Source organism: Myodes glareolus, chromosome 4 (assembly GCF_982192425.1).
Source record: "Myodes glareolus chromosome 4, mMyoGla1.1, whole genome shotgun sequence".
Lineage (NCBI taxonomy): Eukaryota > Metazoa > Chordata > Mammalia > Rodentia > Cricetidae > Myodes > Myodes glareolus.
The window spans coordinates 34889269-34912344 of record NC_142029.1 but is presented as its reverse complement, the minus strand read 5'-3'; the positions used below and the strand labels follow the sequence as shown (position 1 = coordinate 34912344).

The 23076-nt window shown below is 36.4% G+C and overlaps 1 protein-coding gene across 2 annotated transcripts in view; it reads right to left on the bottom strand.

Moving 5' to 3' along the window:
• Positions 1-23076, bottom strand: part of Hmgcll1 (3-hydroxy-3-methylglutaryl-CoA lyase like 1) — a 124330-nt gene that overhangs the window by 41719 nt on the left and 59535 nt on the right. For both annotated transcript variants that reach the window (XM_085689399.2, XM_048424054.3), the window contains exons 6-7: positions 11833-11896; positions 9154-9342 (exon numbers count right to left, since the gene is read on the bottom strand). In XM_085689399.2, coding sequence (XP_085545525.2) covers positions 9154-9342; positions 11833-11896 — 253 coding nt within the window. The remainder of the gene's footprint in view (positions 1-9153; positions 9343-11832; positions 11897-23076) is intronic.

Below are 23076 nucleotides of genomic sequence, written 5' to 3'. Positions count from 1 at the left end.
AGTTAGGAACCACAGATGAGAGGGATGCTGTTTATCTTCCTGGTTTGGGTTATTTCACTCAACATATTTTCTAATTCCATCAATTTATCTAGATAGTATCTTGGTGGTAACCAATAGCTGTCTAATTGGAACCAAAGTCTCTTAACAGGGGGGCAATCATGTCTGGCACTATAAATGTAGCCAGCTATATGTAGCTGATAAGGCCATGATCCCACAGGAGAACCTACTACTGCCTCTTTGCTAACCCAGTCTAATTCCCAACTACATAGTAACTATGTATCCTTACACCCACAGATAAACCTAGATCTCGTCCCTTAACAAAGAAGTTTCTTTTTGTAGCAGAAGGAGAGCATTACAGCTATAATTGCAAAACAACTCCAACACCTAAGATTCAGAGGACATACTGGAAGAGAAAACAGAAATGTGAAAAGAACCAGAGGACCAGGAAGTCTGCTCAGAGACTATATCAGGCTGCCTAAACAAGTCCTAAACAATTTCAACACTGGTTAGCATCCCAGCTGCAGATGGTGGCCCCATCTAGATGAAGGTTACAAGCAATTAACGACTGTGAGAATAAGAATTACTACACCCCAGGGAAGAGACCCTGATTGGTTATCCTATGCCAAGTGATCAGTCCTAGAAACATACATGCCAGCACCATTGAATGGACTCAGGCTTGTATTTTTATCTTTATTGGACTGATGTCTTAGTAATAAAAATGACATATTTTGTGGAAATGTAAAATTCATGCTTTATTGGCTTAATCTGTTATCTTTCTAAAATTATGTTGTCTTTCTTACAGCGGAAGTGCATACTAATATACTCTATGGTTACTGGATGTAAACTCTCACATTATTTTCAAGGAGAAGTGCTCCAATATGTCTGTGTAGCAAAAGAAAAAGAGTGCCGGAGAGATGGCTCAGTGGTTAAGAACACTGGCTGCTCTTTCAGAGGACCAGGGTTCTATTCCCAGGACACACACAAGGCAGCTCACAACTGTGTGTCAGTACAGTCCCAGGGGATCACATGCCCTTTTCTGACCTCAAGAGGCTCCAGGCAGAATCCTCACACACACACACACACACACACACACACACACACACACACACATATATATATATATAATTTTTAAAAGATAAAGCAAAAACATGTTGGTCTTTACAGAAAATCTATTCGTATAGGCTCAGACTTTCAGTTGCAAACAGTAAGTTTGAGCTATCTAAACAAATGTCTCCAAGAACGCTTACTGAAACAAAATCACATCAAGAGCCATGAACGTTATTTAGTTTTCTGTAGTTGCCCTGAGAGCAAAGTAAAACGGAAGTAGTCCTCAGACACACTATTTAAAGCACATTCTTCTTTTTTTTAACCCCACGAAATTAGTCTTAAAAATAGTTTCCACATCCTACAGGGAAAAGTTTTCCCCGAGAAATTTCTCAAGGTATCCACATGTTTAAAATAAGTACATTTTAATATTTTATACATGAATAAGCACAGATATCTTAGCTTTATTATTTGGATAATATTCTCATAGATGGCCAGACTGTTTCCAGTCCTGATTTGACGAGGTGGAAACAGTTTACAGTGTTAGATTAAAAAGGTTCAGTATTTGAAAGCAGCCTCACAATGCACAATGCCAGTATTTATTCATTTCACAGTATCAAAGAAGGTTAAATTCGAGTTGGAAAGGCAGTAACAGAGTTCAGTAATTGCAAATCACACACTCTGGAATCCTTCCCTGGAAGCAGCCAACGTTTCCAGTTCTTTATAAATCTCTTCACCATGCAATGGATTCTTCAGTACCAATTACTTGGGTCAAATGTGCTGAGTTATTTCAGGTTGCTCATGGAATCAAAGTATTTACTGATTGACTTCCATATGGTAATTTGTATTCTAATAGGTACAGAGATAAGAAAAGCATTTTTATAGAAGTAAAAATCATTTTACTTTTCAAAATATTAATTTTTATTTTTATTATGTGTATATATGTGATGTGTGGGTGTATGGTGTATGTGTGCAGATGCTGGTGGGTCCCCAGGACCTGGAGTTACAGATGCTTGTAAGGTATCTCACACGGGCTTTGGAAACAGATCTCAGGTCCTCTGCAAGAGCGGCAAGCGTTCTTCAGCACCAAGCCATCTCTCCAGACACATCATTTTCTTCATCATTTAATGAGCTTATGTAAAAATCAAGTTTTACCGCAGCTTATAAATTTAAGTTGTACTGAATTAATTTTTAAATATGTTCAAACAGAATAACTGCCTACTAATAACTTTTCATATTAAATAAATTATTTTTCAGTGGTTTTGTCTTATGCTATCACAAGTACACGTAATTGCTCAGGAAACGTGAAGATTAGAGAAGCCTGTGAAATCAAGGTCCTAGACATAATTTTGCTTTGTTTTGTTTTTACCAATTAAGCAGCGTGGAAGCCTCACATGGTACTATATCCCTGTAATCCCGGCACACAGGTGGAGGCCTTTGCATATTTAAGAAGTTTGAGACTAGCCCCCAATACTCAGGTACGAGGTCCTGCCTGGTAGCAAGTCTTGTAACCTCAGCCCTGGAGAAGTGGGACAGGTGAATTCCTGGGGTTCAATAACAAAGCAGGCTCATGGTGAGCTGCAGTTCTTTCTGAAAGATTCCTTCTCTCAATAAACAAGGTATGAGGAGGGGAGAGAGGAGGAACTGTGGATGGTATGTAAAATGAATAAATTTTTTAAAATAAAATAAATAAACAAGGTTTAAAATTAAGAACGTAGGAAGCAGCTTGTTACTGCCTGTTGAGGAGAATAGCAATATTATATGGGGCTGTCCTTTCCCACCTAGTTTCTTCAAGACTCTTACCATAAAGAGATACAATATATTGTGTCTGTTGAGTCCTCTTTGCAACTTTGGATTAAAACCCATTTAATAATGACATAAAATCATTTAATTGTTCTACTGAATCAAATTTCCAAGTATTTCATTGAAAAATTTTGTATCTATACCCATTAAAATAATTGGTCCAGGATTTTTCCTTTTTTTTTTTTTTGTCTTCATCATTTCTTTTCGTTGTTGTTTTTGAGAGCTTTTCTGGAAAAATCATATTGGAGTCAGTTCTCTGGAGGGTTGGTTGAATTTGGCAGTGAATCTATCTGTTCCAGGAATATTCTTGTTGTGAAATTTTTCATTACTGCTTTAGCCTCATCACTTGTCAGACTATGCTTGGTTGCTTGGTCATCTGCACTCTCTTGGTTCATTTTAATAGGTCACATGTGTTTAGAAATTTATCTGTTCTGTGTTTTTCAACTTGTTGAAATAGTTCAAAATTTTCTCTAATTATTCTCTGACAAAATCTGTGAAATACCCTATGATTTGTCTCCACTTTTATTAAATTGGACTTTCTTTTGACTAGTGAGACCATTTGTTGATTTTGTTATTTTCAAAGAACGAATTCTCTATTGATCCTTTGTATTGTTCTTTAAGCACATTTCTGCACTGATAATCAGTTCTCTACATCTATTAAGTCCATGTTTGGCTAGTTTTCTTTTTCTATGACCAAGAATACATGACTAGATTGTTTATTTGAGATCTTTTTTAAGATGCACTAGCACAAAGACAAAGATTTCCTACTTTTGACCACCATCATTGTGTCTCACAGGTTTTCCTTATTCATGTTTCATTTTAATTTGTTGCTAGGATTTTACAAAAATCATTTCTCCCCTGTTTTCTTTAGTAGCCAACCAATCATTCAAAAATATATTGTTCACTCGCCATAGTTTCTTTTTGTCTCTCTGTTCTTTTAACAATATTTATTCTTGCCTATGGAAGGATACCTTGCTCAGCCTACATACAAGGGGGACGACCTTGGTCCTGCTTCAAGTGATGTGACAAACTTTGTTGACTCCCCATGGGAGGCTTCACCCTCTGTGAGGAATAAATGGGGGTGGGTTGGGGAGAATATTGGGGTAGTATGGAAGAACTGGAAGCAGAAGAAATTGGAATTGGTATGTAAAATATGATTGTTTGAAAAATAAAATAAAATAAAAAAGATTTAGCCTTACCAGGCTTTCACAGTAGTGAAAGCTTTTGTTTATCATGGAATGTCTTTGCTTCTCCTTCAGTTTTTTAAAACAATATTCTGGGTAAAACAATAGTTTGGCAGCCTTGATATATATTTGTCTCTTCTTTCTTTGCCTGAAATTTTCTGCTGAAGTTTTGGTGTTACTCTGATAGGTTTCTCACGATAGCACTCATGTCTCACAGCTTTCTGCTGCACACTTAGATTTTTAATAATTAGATGCTATGGAGGAGGCTCTTTTGGTCTTCTATAGTGAAGAATTTGTCCTTTAGTCCTTCACTTAAATAACCTCCTCAGGACATTTCCCACTTTTTGTTGGTGACTTTTTACCCCTCTGGGATCTGTAACTCTTTTGTCACTTCTTCTTAATTTTCTCTCTCTCTCTCTCTCTCTCTCTCTCTCTCTCTCCCTCTCTCTCTCTCTCCTTGTGATATTGGCTCTCCTCTGTGACCTTACCACTTCTTATTCATGGAGTGGCAGAAGAAGCTTCCCATCTCACCTAAGAAGTCCCCTGCATCCTTTCCCTTGTTGTATATCTGTTTGCTTAGCTGTTTAAAATGCATCAAATGAATGAGCAATATAGAATGTATATATTTATAAATATATTTGCTACCCAATGCTCTGCACTATGTCTTTGCTTCTAAATAAGATACACGCTAAAAAAGAAAAGTGCTGGCTAAGGCAGTAATCGCAATTAAGTGTCACGAGTCTGCCAACCAAGTGTACCAGTATCAAGAAATTCTTCTGGAAATTCTGTGACTTGTCTCAATTTTGCACAATTACATCCTTTGTAACAAGTAGGAAGTGAAAAAAGAGAAAGACTTGGCTTGGTAGTAGAGGAAATCGCTTTAAATCCTCTTTGAGAACCACATAAACCAATTACAATAAGAAAAACTTGTAGTTTGGTGGCATTTTAACATGGTTTAGTAAGAGTCTACATAAAACCATGAATGCTTTTGATGTAAAATTAGGTTAATAATTTAGTCTTTCTAAAAGAGAATAATAAACATATGGAAAGCATTATAAGGAAAGGCACACTAGCTAGAGGTCTATTAAATTTAAGAAAAAGCATGTAGTATTTCTTCATGAGAAATATTGGTCTTTCTGCTTTGTCTCTATGCTAGCAATTAACATGTGACTGTTATTTGTAGCACTGGATGTTATTCGTTTTACCCTACTTTACCCAATTATGAAGGCTCAAAACATTTTAACAGAGAAAAATGAGCAATTGTTTTATATTAAGTAGTTTAACCAATTTGTTAAACTGGTGTTTTATTTAGGGACTTGGGGAATATGAAACAGAGGAAAACTCAGTTTTTACATAAAATTGAAGACACATATATAGGTCCATGTATGTTTCTTCCATTACTAAATTATTGTACATTTTATCACCTTGTTTTCTTGCTCTATTGCTTTTGAGTAGTTATAAATATCCCACACTTATATCTATAATCAGAATAATTTCTCTACATTAAAAATATCTGATAATTATGAATTATTAATGTCCATATACCCATGTGGTCCTATGAATTACATGTTTAAGCAATAAAAAAAAAAACACAATAAAACCTGAGAATCCAGGAAAGGCTCCTCTACTAGTTGACTCACTCTGCTTTCCAGACTGAGGGGGACATTCTTTTTATCACGCCCCTTTGTTTCCTATCACAATAGCCAAGTTTCTGTTTAGTACATGACTCTTCGCCTAATAGTAACTTCTAGTTTGGAACACTGTAAACGGTTTCTCCACCCCTGAATTAAAGCAAATGATATCCACTCCAGCTCCATCACAAATTTTACTAAAAACCACTTCAAAGATTCCATTAAAATGAAGTATGGCCACTGCCTCCTGAAGCCAAGGTTAGCTGTGTCCCTAATGAAGCTGGGCCCTCTCATTTCCCCTACACTGAAACATTAAGATTTTTTTCCAAGATTTTTGGTTCTTGTTATCTAAATTTAAACCTGCTTGTTTTATGGTTGTTGCTGCCATTTCTATTAAAAGTTGGGGCTAAAAATAGTCTCTGATAGATTTTTCTTCATGTAGGACTGTTAAAGACCAGCACCCACATTTGTCTACAGAGACATCCCAACTACACCCATCTGTTTTCAATGAATTTAAAATTATAAAAGACTGAAAGATTGTCTGAATTTTGCACAGCCCCAGAAAGTGGGAGTGTATGTCTTCCTTTAGTTGTCAGTATCTCATCAAACTGTATGCAACCAAAAGTAAAAGTGATACACAGAAAAGAAAAATAAATAAATGATTTTGAAACATTAGCTTCCTTTGCCCACCTCCACTTTTGACCATTTTCTCGATAGTTCACTTAAGCACAATATATTTCTTAATATACAAATTGCTGTGACACTTTTTAATCTGCATGTTTACACTGAAACTCTAAATGAAGTTCTTGGATTTTATGGAGTTGGAAGAATACGACTCCTTTCCCAGGCCCTCTTGCCTCCCTCTCTCTTCTGCCTTCCCTATATACATAGAGCTTATCTATATTAGGATGGGTACGACAGAATATATAATCACAGGTTCCTAGAGCTTTTACAGATTACAAAATCCATTTCTTCTCTGATAAACACACACACACACACATACACACACACACACACACGCACACACACACACACACGCACACAAATTGCCAAGAACTTAGCTTAAACAGAAATAGATTAGACTCCTTTCAGAATGTGACTAGAAATGAAGGCTATGAAATTTATGATGCACAAAGAGAGGACTTCTATCTATCTTCCCTTTATAGTCAATGCCATGAAACATAAGCATGCTTATATTCCTTGCATGGGGAGAATCATGCCATTGTTACTCATCCTTTGATTAAGAGTGTGTTCTTTTGAGGAGTCCTGGACACATAAGAATTTTTTTCATGTTCCCTATGTGCTTGGATATAATGTATAATGTTCCCCTATATGACCAGCATGGGATTCCAATGTACCCCAACGTATGCAAGGAATGCAGAGTATGCCACCCAACTAATCAAGTTCTCTAAACCTCAATCTAATCATCTTTCACCCCATCTTCCCAAGATATTTGCCTCAGTGATTATTTTTTGTGTTCTTGAAACACACACATCCCTGGGAATTATTTCTTCTTATTCTGTAGGTTAATCTTAACAAGTACAAACATATATAATGGCATTCTGAGAAATGCATTGTGACTAGGTTCCATCGCTGTGCGTCATATAATGTATTTACACAAACCACAGAATGGATCACTCTGCATGGCCTCTTGATTTTGTAAAATGAAATATATGAGGTTGTACAAGCATAATATTGCACTGATTCTCAGTGGGTTTTTTAATAAACAGAAGTAAAAGTAAAGCAGCAGTAGGGCTGAGCTTACTACTCAACATTAGAACACCGGCCTAGCATATATGAGGAATCCCCAAGTTTGATGGCCAGCATAAAACACACACAGGGAAAAGAAAGGAAGAAAGAGTATAAAAATGCATAAATCAAAAATATTTGCATATTTTAGTTCTCAACACTAGTTGTAAACACAATATTTTTACAATCATATATCCAAGTATACAATATATTTATACGCACTAGACATGACTTCTGTGGTGTATTGTTATATATTAGCAACATACATGTTTAATAACAGCAGCATCAAAGCACATTAAGGCATCACAATGACCACCAGATCCCTTGGAGACAATAGCTGCTTTTCAGCACTAGTATCATTACATGAGAACATTACTATATGTGCAATTTGTGGTTTACTTAAACGTTCTAAATATTTAATATAAATATAAAATAATAGCAATATATAATATTACTATAATTCTGCAGGTGTGCTTTTCTTAACAATTAAAATCACAATATATATATAAATATTTAGTACCTAAACAAGCAGTATTAATAGGTAGACAATAAAGAATTTTTGTCTATATTCTGAGACTCTACACTAAAAACCTTTATCCCCAATAACCAAACTACCATCCATAGACTAATAAGTATATTATATAAATAAGTTACTACTCATAATGTGAAAATATAGAAATAATGAGTAAATATCAGACTTGTGGAAAAAGCTTAGGGATGTGCTTAGGAGCACATACCCTGAAAAATCATGAGATAATTGTTTTATCTTCTCACATATATAGCACAAGTCAAATAAGCTCCTCCCATTATCTTTAAACATCTGTCAATTACTGTACATGTTGAAATTGTAACAGAAAAATTTACAAACTGACTTTCAGTCTTACCAAAACAAAACTGTAATGGTATTATCTCTGTCAAAATTTTAGCTGTACAAATATCAAATGAGTCTATTTTTATACAATTAAGAAAATTTTAAAATAAAATCATTTAAACTTATTCTTTAGATAATCACACTTAGAATAGCATATAATTTAGTGGTTCTTAGTACTCTAACTTTTTATATATTTTTCCTTAAGCCATATAAAGGGATCTATTTGATTAAAATAAACAAGAGTTCTATTAAAAGCAAGGTTGTGGATTCAGTGGTGGAGTGCTTGCCTATCACACATAAGGCTTTACGTTCAATTCCTAAGTGTGTGTGTGTGTGCATGCAATGTGAGATTGCTAACTTTAGAAAAATGCTTTAATAAAATAGTCTCTGCTCCCACTCCACATATATTCATCATAGAGCAACCCAATTAACAAGAAACCACTTGTTTCATGATCACAACAGTCCATGCTACTGTTTTGTGTCTTTACTACTCAACATGTCATAATATTCAACTACATTAAATTTTATAGTTGAGGTGCATAAACATGGAAATTAGAAGTCATAGATCTAATAGAATTCATACTCTAAAAAATTAAAGACCAGCAACTTGGCCAAATCACAGTAATAAATAGTAGTGAGACCTCCATTTTCCTAAAAAATTATATAGCATTTACAAATATTTCATGTGTGTAGCTTTGTTGAAACATCATACTCACAGAATCTTAATATAAACTATACAATACATATTGTGTAAGCATTACATTTGCATTTAATAAATTTATTTCACTAAAACTCTCAACATATCACATCATATCATAAATAACTCTACATGCCTAAAGCATAGCACACCATAGCACGAGACTACCAATACCTGGAGAGCTGTTAGGATATTTGCGAGGGCTTGTCCATAGGTGTCGTGGCAATGAACAGCAAGAGCCCCTGGAGGGATTTCTTTCATGACACTTCCCAGCATCGTCTTCATGCTGCCTGGAGTGCCCACTCCAATAGTGTCTCCCAAAGAGATCTCATAGCAGCCCATACCATACAACCTTTTTGAGACCTGTGCAAAGGCAAACTTCTGGTAAAAAAATGGAAAGAAGCTGACTCCAACTCTGGGAGCTGTGAGTAAGCATCACCTAAAGATAAAAATTACAGCGATGATGAGTTTGCTCGTGGAAGGTATTTGCTTCAGTTTACCAGTCCTCTTTTATGGTTATTTCAGTGTTAAACCCTAGATCAATATTCTGGATGAAATTGTTGTTATATTGTCTATTCAAGTTTGTTTTCATATATGCCCACCCATCTATCTATTCATATTTAAACTGTAATTTCACATAAATTTCTCAACTGCAATTGACAAGAGGCATTGAAGGTCTACATAGGAAGTATGTGTTTCTTTGGGTATTACATCAGAGGTCATGAAACATCAACAGTAATTTCAACCCTGATGTTAAGTAGCTTAGCAATAACAATCACTTATTATTCCTAGCTTAAATGTTCTATCTCATGGGTGAAGGTGCTCATGTCAGATACATTTCAAGTTATCTTCCAGCCTAACAACCAAGGCTGCAACGAGGAGGCAGTGAGGACTGTGAAAAGACAGCATGGTATTTGGGCAGAGGTTATATAATCAGGCAAGTGCTGATTTGATTATTAGCTCCCACCCAGATCATCCCTTTAGTACTGGGTTGATCATGAGAATAATCTACTTACTGGTGCTTCAATTACTAATTTACCGAATAAAGATAACAAAATGTCCTCATCTAGAATGCTTTCCCAAGCCTTGAGAGTATGTTCTCCATACTTACAATAATCAAGTCATGCTTGGCTTCAAAATAAAATAAGGAAAAGGCTTTCTGTTTATTCAACTTGTGCTTGTCCAGAATCACCTTATTCCAGGGTTGTAATAATAATAATAATAATAATAATAATAATAATAATAATAATAATAATAATAATAAGGTAGCTGATAAGAAAGCAGAGAGGACCAGGACCAGTTGTTTGTTTGTTTGTTTGTTTGCTTGGGCTTTCTTGTCAATATCATGAATATATGCAGAAATCAAACTAAAATAAAACTCTGGACAAAGAAACAAGAATCTGTATCATAGCCTAAAGGACACTGGCCACTGGCCTAGAGCCGTCAAGTTGGGGGAGGAGGGTTTGAGAGCCTTGAGATAAAGTAAGCTTGTAAAGGGTGAGAGGGGAGAGTCTAAAACATGTTTGGAAAAGTACACACACACACAAAGGTTAGTGGGTTCCAAACCACTGACGTGTGAAAGGAAGAGAGCATTCCAAAGCAGGGAAAAAGTCAAATGTTCAAGAGAGTGCCATGAGCAAGCAAAGAACAGGAGCATTAAGTGTGAAGAAGGCTGAGCGTCTGCAAAAGTAATCACATCTCAAATAGTCATTTCAGAAAGAAAAGAATAAATTCACAAAATGTATTAGGCTAGCACAAAGACCTCTGCAGTGTGGCTGCTGATCGTGATTTTTTAATACTTCTAATCTGTCTGCAAGGCTTCAGCAGCACCCCAGTTGTTATGATATAAAAAAATGAGTATGTAGCTCTTTTTTCATAGGGGGACAAACAGTCTGGTGTCTCCAAGAAGTGGACATAAGTCTTAAGGCCCAAAATTAAGTCTTTTGGAAATATTCCTTTAAAAAGACAATATATAATGGTCTGTGCAGATGCATAACACAGTCTTGGATGCAAGTAAAGTGATATAAAATCTAAGCTTCATCATCTCCTAATATATTTGCCTCTGTAATCAAGGACCTTTAATAAAAGACATAATGAGCTAGTCTTCATTTGAAAAATCTTCAGTAATCTTCATAGTTCCAATGAGTGAGCAAGGAAGGAATTACTTCATGTGGACTAAAAATTCAATCTACATAACTTGGGGTTTACTAATGATGTAACATTTACTGTTTCAGTGTTATATTACAAAATTTAAGAAAGTTTACAATCTTAGCAAAAGCTTACATTAATATACTTCATCTATATTTTTATAATTTCCAAACTCATTTCCAAAGTAGAGTATTTGACATTCATTTATATGAATTATTGGTAAAGAAAGAGTTAGAATACAATAAGTAGATTTAATGATCAAATATGCAGATTCTTAATGACTACAGTCTATTTCCATAAATTTTTGTCATAAGAACATAGTCTGTATAGTAATGAAGATCACAAAGCCTAAAACACATGCTATATGTAAGGATGAAGGAGAAAGAGCTGCACACATGTGTGTGCACAACTGTCTGACACTGTGATGGGAAGTGGGAAAGTAGTTCTTTGGCTAAGGTCATGCACAAGCAAGACAGAATTCTTTACTCTTTAAAGTATCTGAATTATGACTCAATTATCACCCACCTTTAACGGTTATAGCTGAGAGGTCTATGTTCAAATGAAATGACTAGCTAAGTAACAAAACACATCTTCAGTGAAAATCTTTTAGCCATACTTCTCTTTGGTCTCTGATACTGAAATTCAATAAACAATAAACTGTCTAAGTTTACCAATACTCATCATTCTACTGGAGATATTTCTTACTTCTGCGACTTTCCGGGGTGTAATGCTTCCTTCATACGGACAGCCCAGGGCACAAGAGACATACCTATATTGAAAATACAGAACAATATGATCTTTCATTTCCAAATTTCCAAATGAATAACAAAAATACATCAAGCTATAGCAGTGGTTCTTGACCCGTGGGTCTTGACCACTTTGATGGATGGAAACCCTCTCCCAGGTCTCCTAAGACCATGCAGTATATCAGATGTTTACATTATGCTTCAAATAATCGCAGTATGGAGTAGCAACAGGAATAATTTTGTCATTGGGGGTCACCACAACATAAGGAACTGTATTAAAGGGTCACAACATTAGGGAGGTTGAGAAACACTGTACTATAGCATCACATAAATATTCAAAGCAAGAAACACTAGTTAAATGTATTTGTTCAGAATGTTGTAAATTACATATTTAAATAGCCAAGTCTCTAGAATTATATAGAGCTAACATACAAAAATGAAGTTTCTCTCCATACATCTGTCTGGATATTCTGACAAAAAATAAGATACAGCCATTATTCGTTTCCAACCTCAGGAAGCAGTCACCACCCCAGAATCCACCTTATTTCTCTCATGAGCTTATCTAAATTGTTTCAAATAGAATAATGTCTAACGGGTTTAAAGGTTCTAGATAAGACATTCTGTGAGCTTCCTCAGGAATTCATTTCCACTTAAAGACGGTGATCCCTTTCCATATTATTATCAAGCTCGATGACAAGACTATTGTAACTATTTTTAGCTTATCTCCAACTCCACTTTATCAAAACATCCTCAGACACTCTTACAATGGAGTGTTAAAATAATGCATCATATGTCTGGTTTTCAGGGTGAAGAAAGACACCTGGGGAGAGGGGGATGATGGAAGTAGGGTTGGATCTACAGCTCTTGGTCTAGGATAAGAAAGCTTCTAGATAGCACATGCTATGTTTACAAAGGAGGCTAGACTTTGAGACTATTCAAAACTATTCTGAGGCACGCAGAATATTCAGAAAAGATCCTGAAAATGAAATTTGATTTATAGAAATCAAGTTTTCATAAAGTGGCCATCAGAGGGAAGGTAGGAGCAAAAAGAGAACATGCTACCATGTTCATTGATCTAAGCTGTGATTCATTAGAAAACTCAAAATGAAATTTCAAACAGAATTTAGATACACACTGAGTGGGCTAGTACACACTGGTTGTCAGATGTAGCTTCATTTGGAGGTATTAATATACATAAAATTTAGGTTTAAGGAATAGAATAGACAAGATGTTTAACAAGCCCATCACACAGTTCGAAGGACAAGGAAGAAGAATTCAAATTTGTTGAAACGTAGCTTGTGCTTCCAGTTCTTATATAAACTTTATCAACATTTTAGATAATTCTTAAAGTATAACCAAGATACATGATAAAAATGGCATAGCACTAGAGAAAGTTGTATAAAAGAGGAGAAATTCCAAACCAAATGGTTATTACAGTATTGTGCAAAAACTGATTGATTACATTTGTTCTAAGTTCCAAACAGTAATATGTGACTAAATATAAGACCTAATAAGATCTAAGGTACCAGTTATATATTTTATATTTTATTTTATTTTATTTTATTTTATTTATTTATTTCTTTTTGACAAGGTTTATCTGTCTAGCTTTGGCTATCCTGGAACTCATTCTGCTGATCAGGCTGGCTTTGAATTCACAGAGATCTGCCTGTCTCTACCTTACAAGTGCTGGGATTAAGGGCATGTGCTACCACAGCCTGCTTCATATTTTCCTTTTAACTAAGTTAAATAAGAAAAATAGTGTCAATAAACAACAGTAAATTCAAATTGTTCAAAACACGCATCCCATGCTTATTCAGCTTGTTGCTAGCTGTGAGTCTGTCCTGCTGGCTCCTAAGGCCTAAATCGCTATATGGGTATTTTCATTCATTTCTCACCAGTGGGCTTCCAAGGTATAACGTTTTCTGGTTTCCCCTCCACTGAACTTTATTTTCATAGGACCTTTCTCAATTTTGTGTGTGCCTTCTTTGACTTATTTATGCAAGGAGTTATTTACTACAAAACACATGCAATATTCCACAAACTATGTCTTTATCTGACTTTAAGATACTTAAATTGTACAATGGGAGAAAAAGCATCTTCAACAGATGGTGCTGGCATAACTGGATGTGGACATGTGGAAGAATGAAAATAGATCCACATCTATTACCATGCACAAAACTCAAGACCATGTGTATCAAAGACCTCAGCATAAATTCAGTTACACTGATTCTAACACAAGAAAAAATGGGAAGTAGACTTGAACACATAGGCACAGTAGACTACTTCCTAAATATAATACCAGTAGCATAGTTACTGAGAGCAATAATTACTAAATAGGAACTCCTGAAACCGAGAAGCTTCTGTAAGGCAAAGGATATGGTAAATAAAATAAAACGGCAGCCTACAGAATGGGAAAAGATCTTCACCAATCCCACATCCGACAAAGGGCTGATCTCCAAAATATATAAATAACTGAATGAAATAGGCATAAAATACCAAATAATCCAATTAAAAATGGGTACAGATCTAAACAGATAGTTCTCAATGGAAGAAACTCAAATGCCAAAAGATATTTAAGGAATTGCTCAACATCCTTAGCCATCTATGAAATGCAAATCACAAAATGACTCTGAGATATCATTTTATACCTGTCAGAATAACTAAGATCAAAAACACTGATGACAGTTTATGCTGGATTAGATGTGGATTAAGGGGTATTGGTGGGAGTGCAAACTTGTACAGTCACTTTGGAAATCAGTATGGCAGTTTCTGAGAAATTTGGAAATCAATCTACCTCAAGACCCAGTGATACCACTCTTGGGCATGTACCCAAGTGATGCACATTCATACCACAAGGACACTTGCTCAACAGTATTCATAGAGGCATTATTCATTAATAACCAGAACCTGGAAACAATGTAGATGCCTCTCACCCAAAAACAATGGATAAACAAAATGTGGCACATTTATACAATGGAGTATTTATTACTCATCAGAAAAAAAATGCCAACTTGGGATTTGCAAGCAAATGGATGGAACTAGAAAAAAAATCCCAGACTCATAAAGATAAACATGGTATATACTCACTCATGAGTGGATAATAGACATAAAGAAAAGGATAGCCAGACTACAATCTACAACTCTGAGAAGCTAGGTAACAAGGAGGACCCTAAGAGAGACATACATGGATGCCCCTTGGTAGGGGAAATAGATAAGATTTTCTGAGTAAATTGGGAGTACAGGGGTTAGGGGAACTGAGGAAAGGAAGGGACAGGTGAAGGGGAGGAAGGAGAAGAACCTAGGGGAATGGATGGTTGAGTTGGGGAGGGACAGAGAGGAAGAGCAAGGAAAGAGATATCCTAATAGAGAGAGCCATTATGGGGTTAGGGAGAAATTTTGTGCTAGGGAAACTCCCAGGAATCCACAAGGATGATACAGCTAAGACTACAAGTAATAGTGGAGAGGCTGCCTGAACTAGCCTTCCCCTATAATCGGATTGATGACCACCCTAATTGTCATTATAGAACCTTCATCCAGCAACTGATGAAAGTTCCAAAGCTAAGCACTGGGCCAACCTCCAGAAGTCCAGGCTAAAAGAGGGAGGAGGAATTATATAAGCAAATGGGTAAGAAACATGATTAGGAAACCCACAGAGACAGCTGACCTGAGCTAGTGGGAGCTCACTGTCCCTAAACTGAGAGTTGGGGAACCTGTATAGGACCAATCTAAGCCCTCTAAATGTGGGTGACAGTTCTGTGGCTTAGGCAGCCTGTGGGACCACTGGCAGTGGGATCAGTATTTTACCCTAGTGCATGAACTGACATTTTGGAACCCATTTCCTATAGTGGGATACCTTGCTTGCTTGATGTGGAGACAGGTTTGGTCCTGCCTCAACTTGATATGCTAGATTTTGTTAACTCCTTATAGGAGGACTTAGCTTTCTGAGGAGTGGATACACAAAGAGTTGGGTGGGGAGAAGGTGGGGGAGTGGAAGGAGGGAATGAAGGGGAAACTGTTTTGGCATGTAAAATGAAGAAAAAAACCTTTTAGATAAAATATTTGAAAGAAAAAAGACAATTACTTTCAGTTAAAAAGAGAGAGAGAGAGAGATACTTAAAGCAAAGTTAGCACACAAAGGCCCATACTCCCAAGTATGTTAATCTCTTTTCTCAGATGTTCTATTGAAGACCTCAACATAAAACCAGATACACTAAACCCAATAGAAGAAAAAATAGAGGAGAGTCTTGATCTCATTAGCACAGATAAAAACCTTTGGAACAGAACACTGTTATCACAGGCACTAAGACCAACAACTAATAAATGGAATCTTGAAACTGGAAACCTTCTGCACCATCATTCAGACAAAGTGGAAGCCTATACAATGGCAAAAGGTTTTTCCAACTACAAATTCATAGAGGGCCAATATTCAAAACTATACTTTTAGAAAGTAGATATTAAGGAAACAACCTAATTTTAAAATGGAGTACAGATCTAAACAGAGAATTCTCAAATGGCTGGGAAACACCTAAAGAAATGTTAAACATCCTTAGTCATCTGGGAAACACAAATCAAAACTACTTTAAAATTTCACTTTTTTGTTGGAAATAGATTCTTCTCTCACACAATATATCCCAGTGACAGATTGCCTCCTCTCCACTCCTTCCAGATCCCCCAACACCTCCCTTGTCTCCCAGATCTACTTGCCCTCCATTTCTTCTTCAGAAAAGAGCAGGCTTGAAGAAATTATAGCCAAACACAACAAAATAAGATACAATAAGACAAGGCAAGAACCCTCATATTGAAGCTAGATGAGGCAACCCAACAGGAAGAAAACAGTCCCAAAAGCAGGTATAAGAGTCAGTGACATCCTCTCTTCCACTGTCAGTCCCACAAAAATACTAAGCTAACAGACATAATATATACACAGGGGACACAGTAAAGACCCATGCTGGCTCTTGCTCCCTGCTCCAGTCTCTGTGAGCCCCTATGAGCCCTGCTTAGTTTATTAGGTAGGCCATGTTCTCCTGGCATCCTCAATCCCCTCTGACTCCTTCGGTATTTCCTCAACCTTTTCTATGGGCTTCCCTGATCTAAACTACTCAGAAAGGCTAAGATCAATAAAACAAATGGTAGCTCATACTGGTAGGGATGTGGAGTAAGGGAACACTCACCCATTGCTGGTGAGAGTGCCACTATGGAAATTAGTGTGGCAATTCCTCAGGATGATAGGCACCGATTTACCTCAAGATTCAACTATACCACTCTGGGGCATATACCCAAACGATGCTTTATACTATGACAGAGACACTTGCTCAACAATGTACATTGATGTTCTATTCATGATAGCAGAAATAGAAAATAACCTAAATATCCCTCAACAGATGAATGGATAAAGAAAATGTGATACATTTACACAATGGAACATTACTCAGCCATTAAAAAATGAAATATGCAGGTAAAAGTTGGAACTAGAAAAAAAATTATCCTAAGTGAGGTAACTCAGACCCAGAAGAAAAATTGTGCTATGTACTCACGTATATGTGGATATTAGTCAATGATAACCAACATACAGTCTGCAGAGCCACAGAGGTTAGGTATAGGGTAAGAAACTAGGGTTAAACAAATAGATCTCCCTAGGAAAAGGAAATAGAATAGATGGTTATGGATGGATGAGGGAGAAGGTTGGAACAAAAAGGATAAAGTGAAGAGAAGAGAGAAGACGGAGACAAGAGGGGGAATATGGGAAGAGATGGCTAAAACTAAGGGTCATTTCATAGGTAGTATGGTAACCTAATATAGTAGAAACTTTATATATATATATATATATATATATATATATATTATTTGGTGATTTCATTTCTATGTATATCAGGTAAATGAAATCACCAAATAGTAGAAACATAGAGAAGTTGAGTTTGTACCTGTAAAGAGCCTTAACCCCTATGTGTTACCATCTTTGGCACAGGAAGGTAGTCTGTGCTTTGGTAAAAGGAGAAAACTAAACACCAACCCAACTACAAAGCCTTTGATCTGCAATGGTGACCTGCCTGCATGATAGTCTAGTGCAATGATGACATGAAGCTTATGGAAGTAACAAAACAATACCTGATTTGACTTAAGGTCCAATACACAAGTGTTGACAAAGGTTTCTGTCCCACCTGGTCTTGCAGCCATTTAGTCCCAAAGAAACACACAGAGGCTTAAATTAATTATTAACTGGTTGGACTATTAGCTCAGGCTTCTTATTAACTCTTATATCTACATTAACTCATAATTCTTGTCTGTGCTAGTCATGTGGCTTGGTACCTTTTATCAGTTAGGCATTCTCATCTTGCTTACTCTGTGTCTGGGTGACAACTTCAGACTGAGCCTTTTCTCTTCCCAGAATTCTCTTATTCAGGTCACCCTGCCTATACTTCTTGTCTGATCACCCTAGCCTATACTTCCTGCCTGGCTACTGGCCAATTAGCATTTTATTAAACCAATACAAGTGACAAATCTTTAGAGGGTATAAGAACATTGTTCTTTGGGGTCCTGCCAGCAAGCTCTCAAGTAAATACACATGGAGTCCTATTCTTACTTGTGAATGCCCAGCTTTAGCTTGGCTTGTGTGTCCCACAGCACACAAGATGGAACCCATTCCTGACTCTGTTTAGGTGACCAAGAACCTGAGACTAGACAGCCCAGTAACCTAGTATAAAACATGTACTAGTGTGTTACTGAAAGAATGTAGTAATAAAGTGACTTCTAATGACATCCTGCTATATTCATAGGTCAGCACCTTGTTCAGCCATTATCAGAGAAGCTTTTTCCTGCAGCAGATGGGAATAAAAACAGAGATCTGGCAGCCAGACAATAGGCAGAGATTGAGAGACCTTGAAATACTCAGCTCTAAAAAGGAAAAGAGGAAAAATAGATCAAGGGGCGAGAAAAGAAGGAGCCAGCTACCCAGCCACACAGCCAGACATGGAATAAGAAGAAAAGGAATAATATTAAGAAACAGTGAAAAGTAAAAGCCCAGCGGCAAAAGGTAGATGGAATAACTTAACTAAAGCTTGGGTACAAACAAGCCAAGCTAAAGCTGGGTATTTATGAGTAAGAATAAGACACTGCGCACTTACTTGGGAGCTTGGTGGCAGGCCCCCAAAGAACAAAGAGTCAAAGAGTTAAGAAAAAAAATGAATGTCTCCATCAAATCCCCCACTCCTTCTGGTCTCTGTGTCTATATCTGATATGGTATATGAAAAAAATATTTTCAATAAAAGGAGAAAGAAAGAAGAAAAACAAAGCATGGTGGTACATTCCTATAATTCTGGGTGGGTGGGAATTAGAGGAGTTACACAATTTTGAGGTCAATCTTGGCAATTTAGAACAGACAATAACATAACAAGACCTTGTATCCAAAACACAAATCAGAAAGAAAGAGAGAGAGAGAGAGAGAGAGAGAGAGAGAGAGAGAGGAAGAAAGAAGGAAAGAAAGAAAGAAAGAAAGAGAGAGAGAGAGAGAGGGAGGAGGGAGGGAGGGGAATGGAGAGAGGGCTGGAAGGAGGAATGAAGAAAGAGAGAGGAGAGAGAGAGAGAGAGAGAGAGAAACTGACCATCATCCATCCAATCTGAGTCCCCTATTTTACTCTGATGTTAGGTTACATTCATTTACATGAAATATTGGTGTGGGACGTTCTTCTGTCTATGTGTTGTTTTTGTTTTTACTAGTTAATGAATAAAGAACTGGCTCATTCTATAGCATGGGAGGACGAAGGCAGGTTCAGAGAGAAGCCAAGGAGCTATTGAGATAGACGCTGGGAACTTTAGTTGGTAAGCCACAGCCACATGGTGCTATACAAATTAATAGAAATGTGTTAAATTAATATAAGCGTTAGCCAATAAGAAGCTAGAGCTAAGGGGCCAAGTGGTGTTTAATTAATATGGTTTCTGTGTGGTTATTTTGGTTCTGGGCAATGAGGATGAACAAGTGATCCCTCTTCCAGCAAAATATAAACCTTTAACCTTTAAGTAAATACTCTACATATGAAAAAAATACGTCAAAGCAGATGTCTAAGTTTTAGTTTTATGTACCATATTTCAGTAACCAATTATTTCATGTTCTTTTGCGGGCCAAAATCTAGGTCTGTTTAATGGTGGAAGGTAAAAGGTAGCTTTATAAGCATCTTCTGCTACTAGGAGATGGTGATATATACACAAGCAAGTTCCTAGGAGGGAGACTGTACAGTGGAAGCCATTGTACAGATAGTCATTCAGAAGCTGCCCACTGCACACCTAAAAACAGAGCTCTGAATAAAGAGACTCATTATCCCTCAAAGTAAGGTTGCCCTCGCCTTCAAGGTCAGAATCATAATCCATGTGGCATCCAGCCTCAGGCAGAAACAAGGGCAAGACACACAAACTGTGCAACACGATTTAGATAGATGGCTTGGCTAATTCAGGTTGAAAACTGGATGTTTTGAATAAATGTGTTGGGCTATAAATCATTCCTTGAAGTGAAGTTGGGGGAAACTACCTTTTGTTTTTGGCAGTTGGGGAAGTTGCTGTTCTAAAAGTTGAATGTTCAACAGAACTGATCAGCCAATTGGAAAACATTGCATAGTGGAGGAACACCTTTACCTTTACAGTGAGTGTCTTCCACTAAGAAATAGATCACTAATATCTCTGATGCAATATATTTTGGAAACAAAGCACACTTGGTTTAGGTTGCTTTTGATTGACAGGTAAAAAGGTAAATAAGGACTGCACTGATTGTGATTGGAAGAAAATCTTATGTCTCACCTCTGTTTAAGTAGTAATAAATATTATTTACATTATCAGAACAAGTTATTAAAATAAAACATTAGATTACACAATTATCTTTGCTTTCTGAACTTAAATAAAATCTATAAGTTTTTAAATATTGTTTAATTAATAATTTGCCTTATTCTTTAGTCTAATAATTTCATTTTAAATTTTTTTTTGGAAAGTTGAGAATAAATGCCACAAATGCTGTTCACAGATATTTATTCTTGCATTTTGTAATGTTTTGAAAATAGATAAATGAATTAGGCTCCTAGTAAAAAAGGGAGTGATACGCTTAAACCTCACATAGCTCAGATGTCAGAGGAAAATGACAGCCCATATCAGTCTAGCCAGACACATATCTTTCATGTTTTATGCTTTGAACTAGACTTTTTATTTATAATATACATTTACAAGGACATGAAGTTGGGAGAGGCATGCAAAAGTGAAGAAGAGAAAACGGGATTTGGAAATAATGGGTGATTAACATGATCAAAGTGTGTGTGTGTGTGTGTGTGTGTGTGTGTGTGTGTGTGTGTGTGTAAGAACTAATAAAACACAAAAATAAAACAGAAAAAGAGAATCTTATTTAAATTCAATGCAAAGTTAGGGAAGAAAATAAAGTACTCAAACAATTAAGGATCACACTGCTATAGTTATATTTCTACAAATGGATACTCCTGTGAAAATTTCAGAAATAAACTTCAAATTGAGATGAAAAAAAAAGCAGTGTGTTGGGAAGTCCACATTTTTCTACATTACAACTCTGCAATTAAATATCCACAGTAGTCCACTGATATAGTTTCATGCTGAGTTTTATTAACTTTTCAGTGAGAAACACTTTTCTCCAAATATTGTTCACATTATGAAGTAGACAAAGGTATTTGTATGCCCTTTGTAAGGGTAAGAAATGCAAAACAACTCAGTGGATTTGAATTTGAAGGTTTATAGACTTTTCATTGTGGTTTTATAATTTGATCTTAAAATAAATACATTATTATGACGATTGGTGTGTATTATCTCGGATTTAAATTTTCTACAAGCTCTTCACATGAAAATTATCTATTAAACTACAAAGATAATTAGATACTTTTTTAAAAAGCTTCCTGGTAGAGAGTTGAGAAGATAAATTTCAATAGAAAGCATAGTGTGGTATACTCTAAGTCTGTTTGTTCTCCAAATGACCTAGGCTTAACTCCAGTCATCACAACTTCCTTCCTCAAAATGTCTTTAACATTCCACTGGTTGGTTTTGTGTGTCAGTTGGACACAGCTAGAATCATCAAAGAGGAAGGAGCTTCAGTTAAGGAAATGGCTCCATGAGATCCAGCTAGAAGACATTGTTTTCAATTAGTGATCAGTGGGGGAGGGCCAAGCCCACTGTGGCTGGTGCCATCCTTGGGCTAGTGGCTCTAGGTTCTGTAAGAGAGCAGGCTGAGCAAGTCATGGGAAGCAAACAATAAACAACTTTCCTCCATGGCCTCTGCATCAACTCCTGCCTCCAGGTTCTAGCCCTGTTTGAGGATCTGTTCTGAATTCTTCCAATAGATCTAGAAGTGTAAGCCAAATAAACTCTTTCCTTTCAACTGGCTTTTCGATCATGGTGTTTCACTGCAGCAATAGAAAACCTAACTAGGACATGCTTTATTATTATTTTTAAATTTTTCAGTGCTGGTGATCATTGAGCCAAACATCTTCTCTTATTAATTATTGAATTTTTATGCCACTATGGATTTTGCTCACCTCAACTAAAAGAATTACAAGGTACAGTTAAATCCATTTCCCAGAATTAATTGTATTATCATCATATCTGAATATTTATATGATTATTAGAAAGTAAACTACTGTCTTTCTTCAATAACAAACAATTTATTGCATTTTTTGCCACGTATAGGAACAACTCCAAATCTATGCTGCATCTGCTCACCTTGGAAGCAGGCAAAAACAAGTGCCGATTTTCCCCTTCCTTTGATTCCACCATGCTAATGGCCTCCTTATCTTCCTGTCTCTGTTCTCTACTACCCTGTTTTCTAATGGTTTGCACACGGCTCTATTGTAAGAGTCCCAGGACAGTGAATTCAGGAATGACATTACATGATAATGTCATTCAGAGAAGCCATGTAAACTCCTAAAAGAGAAAACTGGCTTTTTGATCTATGACAATTTTTCTTCCTCTGTTGCCCTTAATGGGATTTCTTATAATGAAAGCCAGCAATGTAGATCCAAAGCAATACAGTTCCTACATGAAAAGCCAAAGGGTAAGGATCTCAAATACACCTGCGTTTACAGAAACAGCTCTAATTTACTGACATATGTGACTCTGATACGACACATAACTACATCTGGATAGCTGAACCTTAATGTCAGATTCACATCCCAGCTCCCCTGGTATCAATCCAATTTCATATTCCATAGGC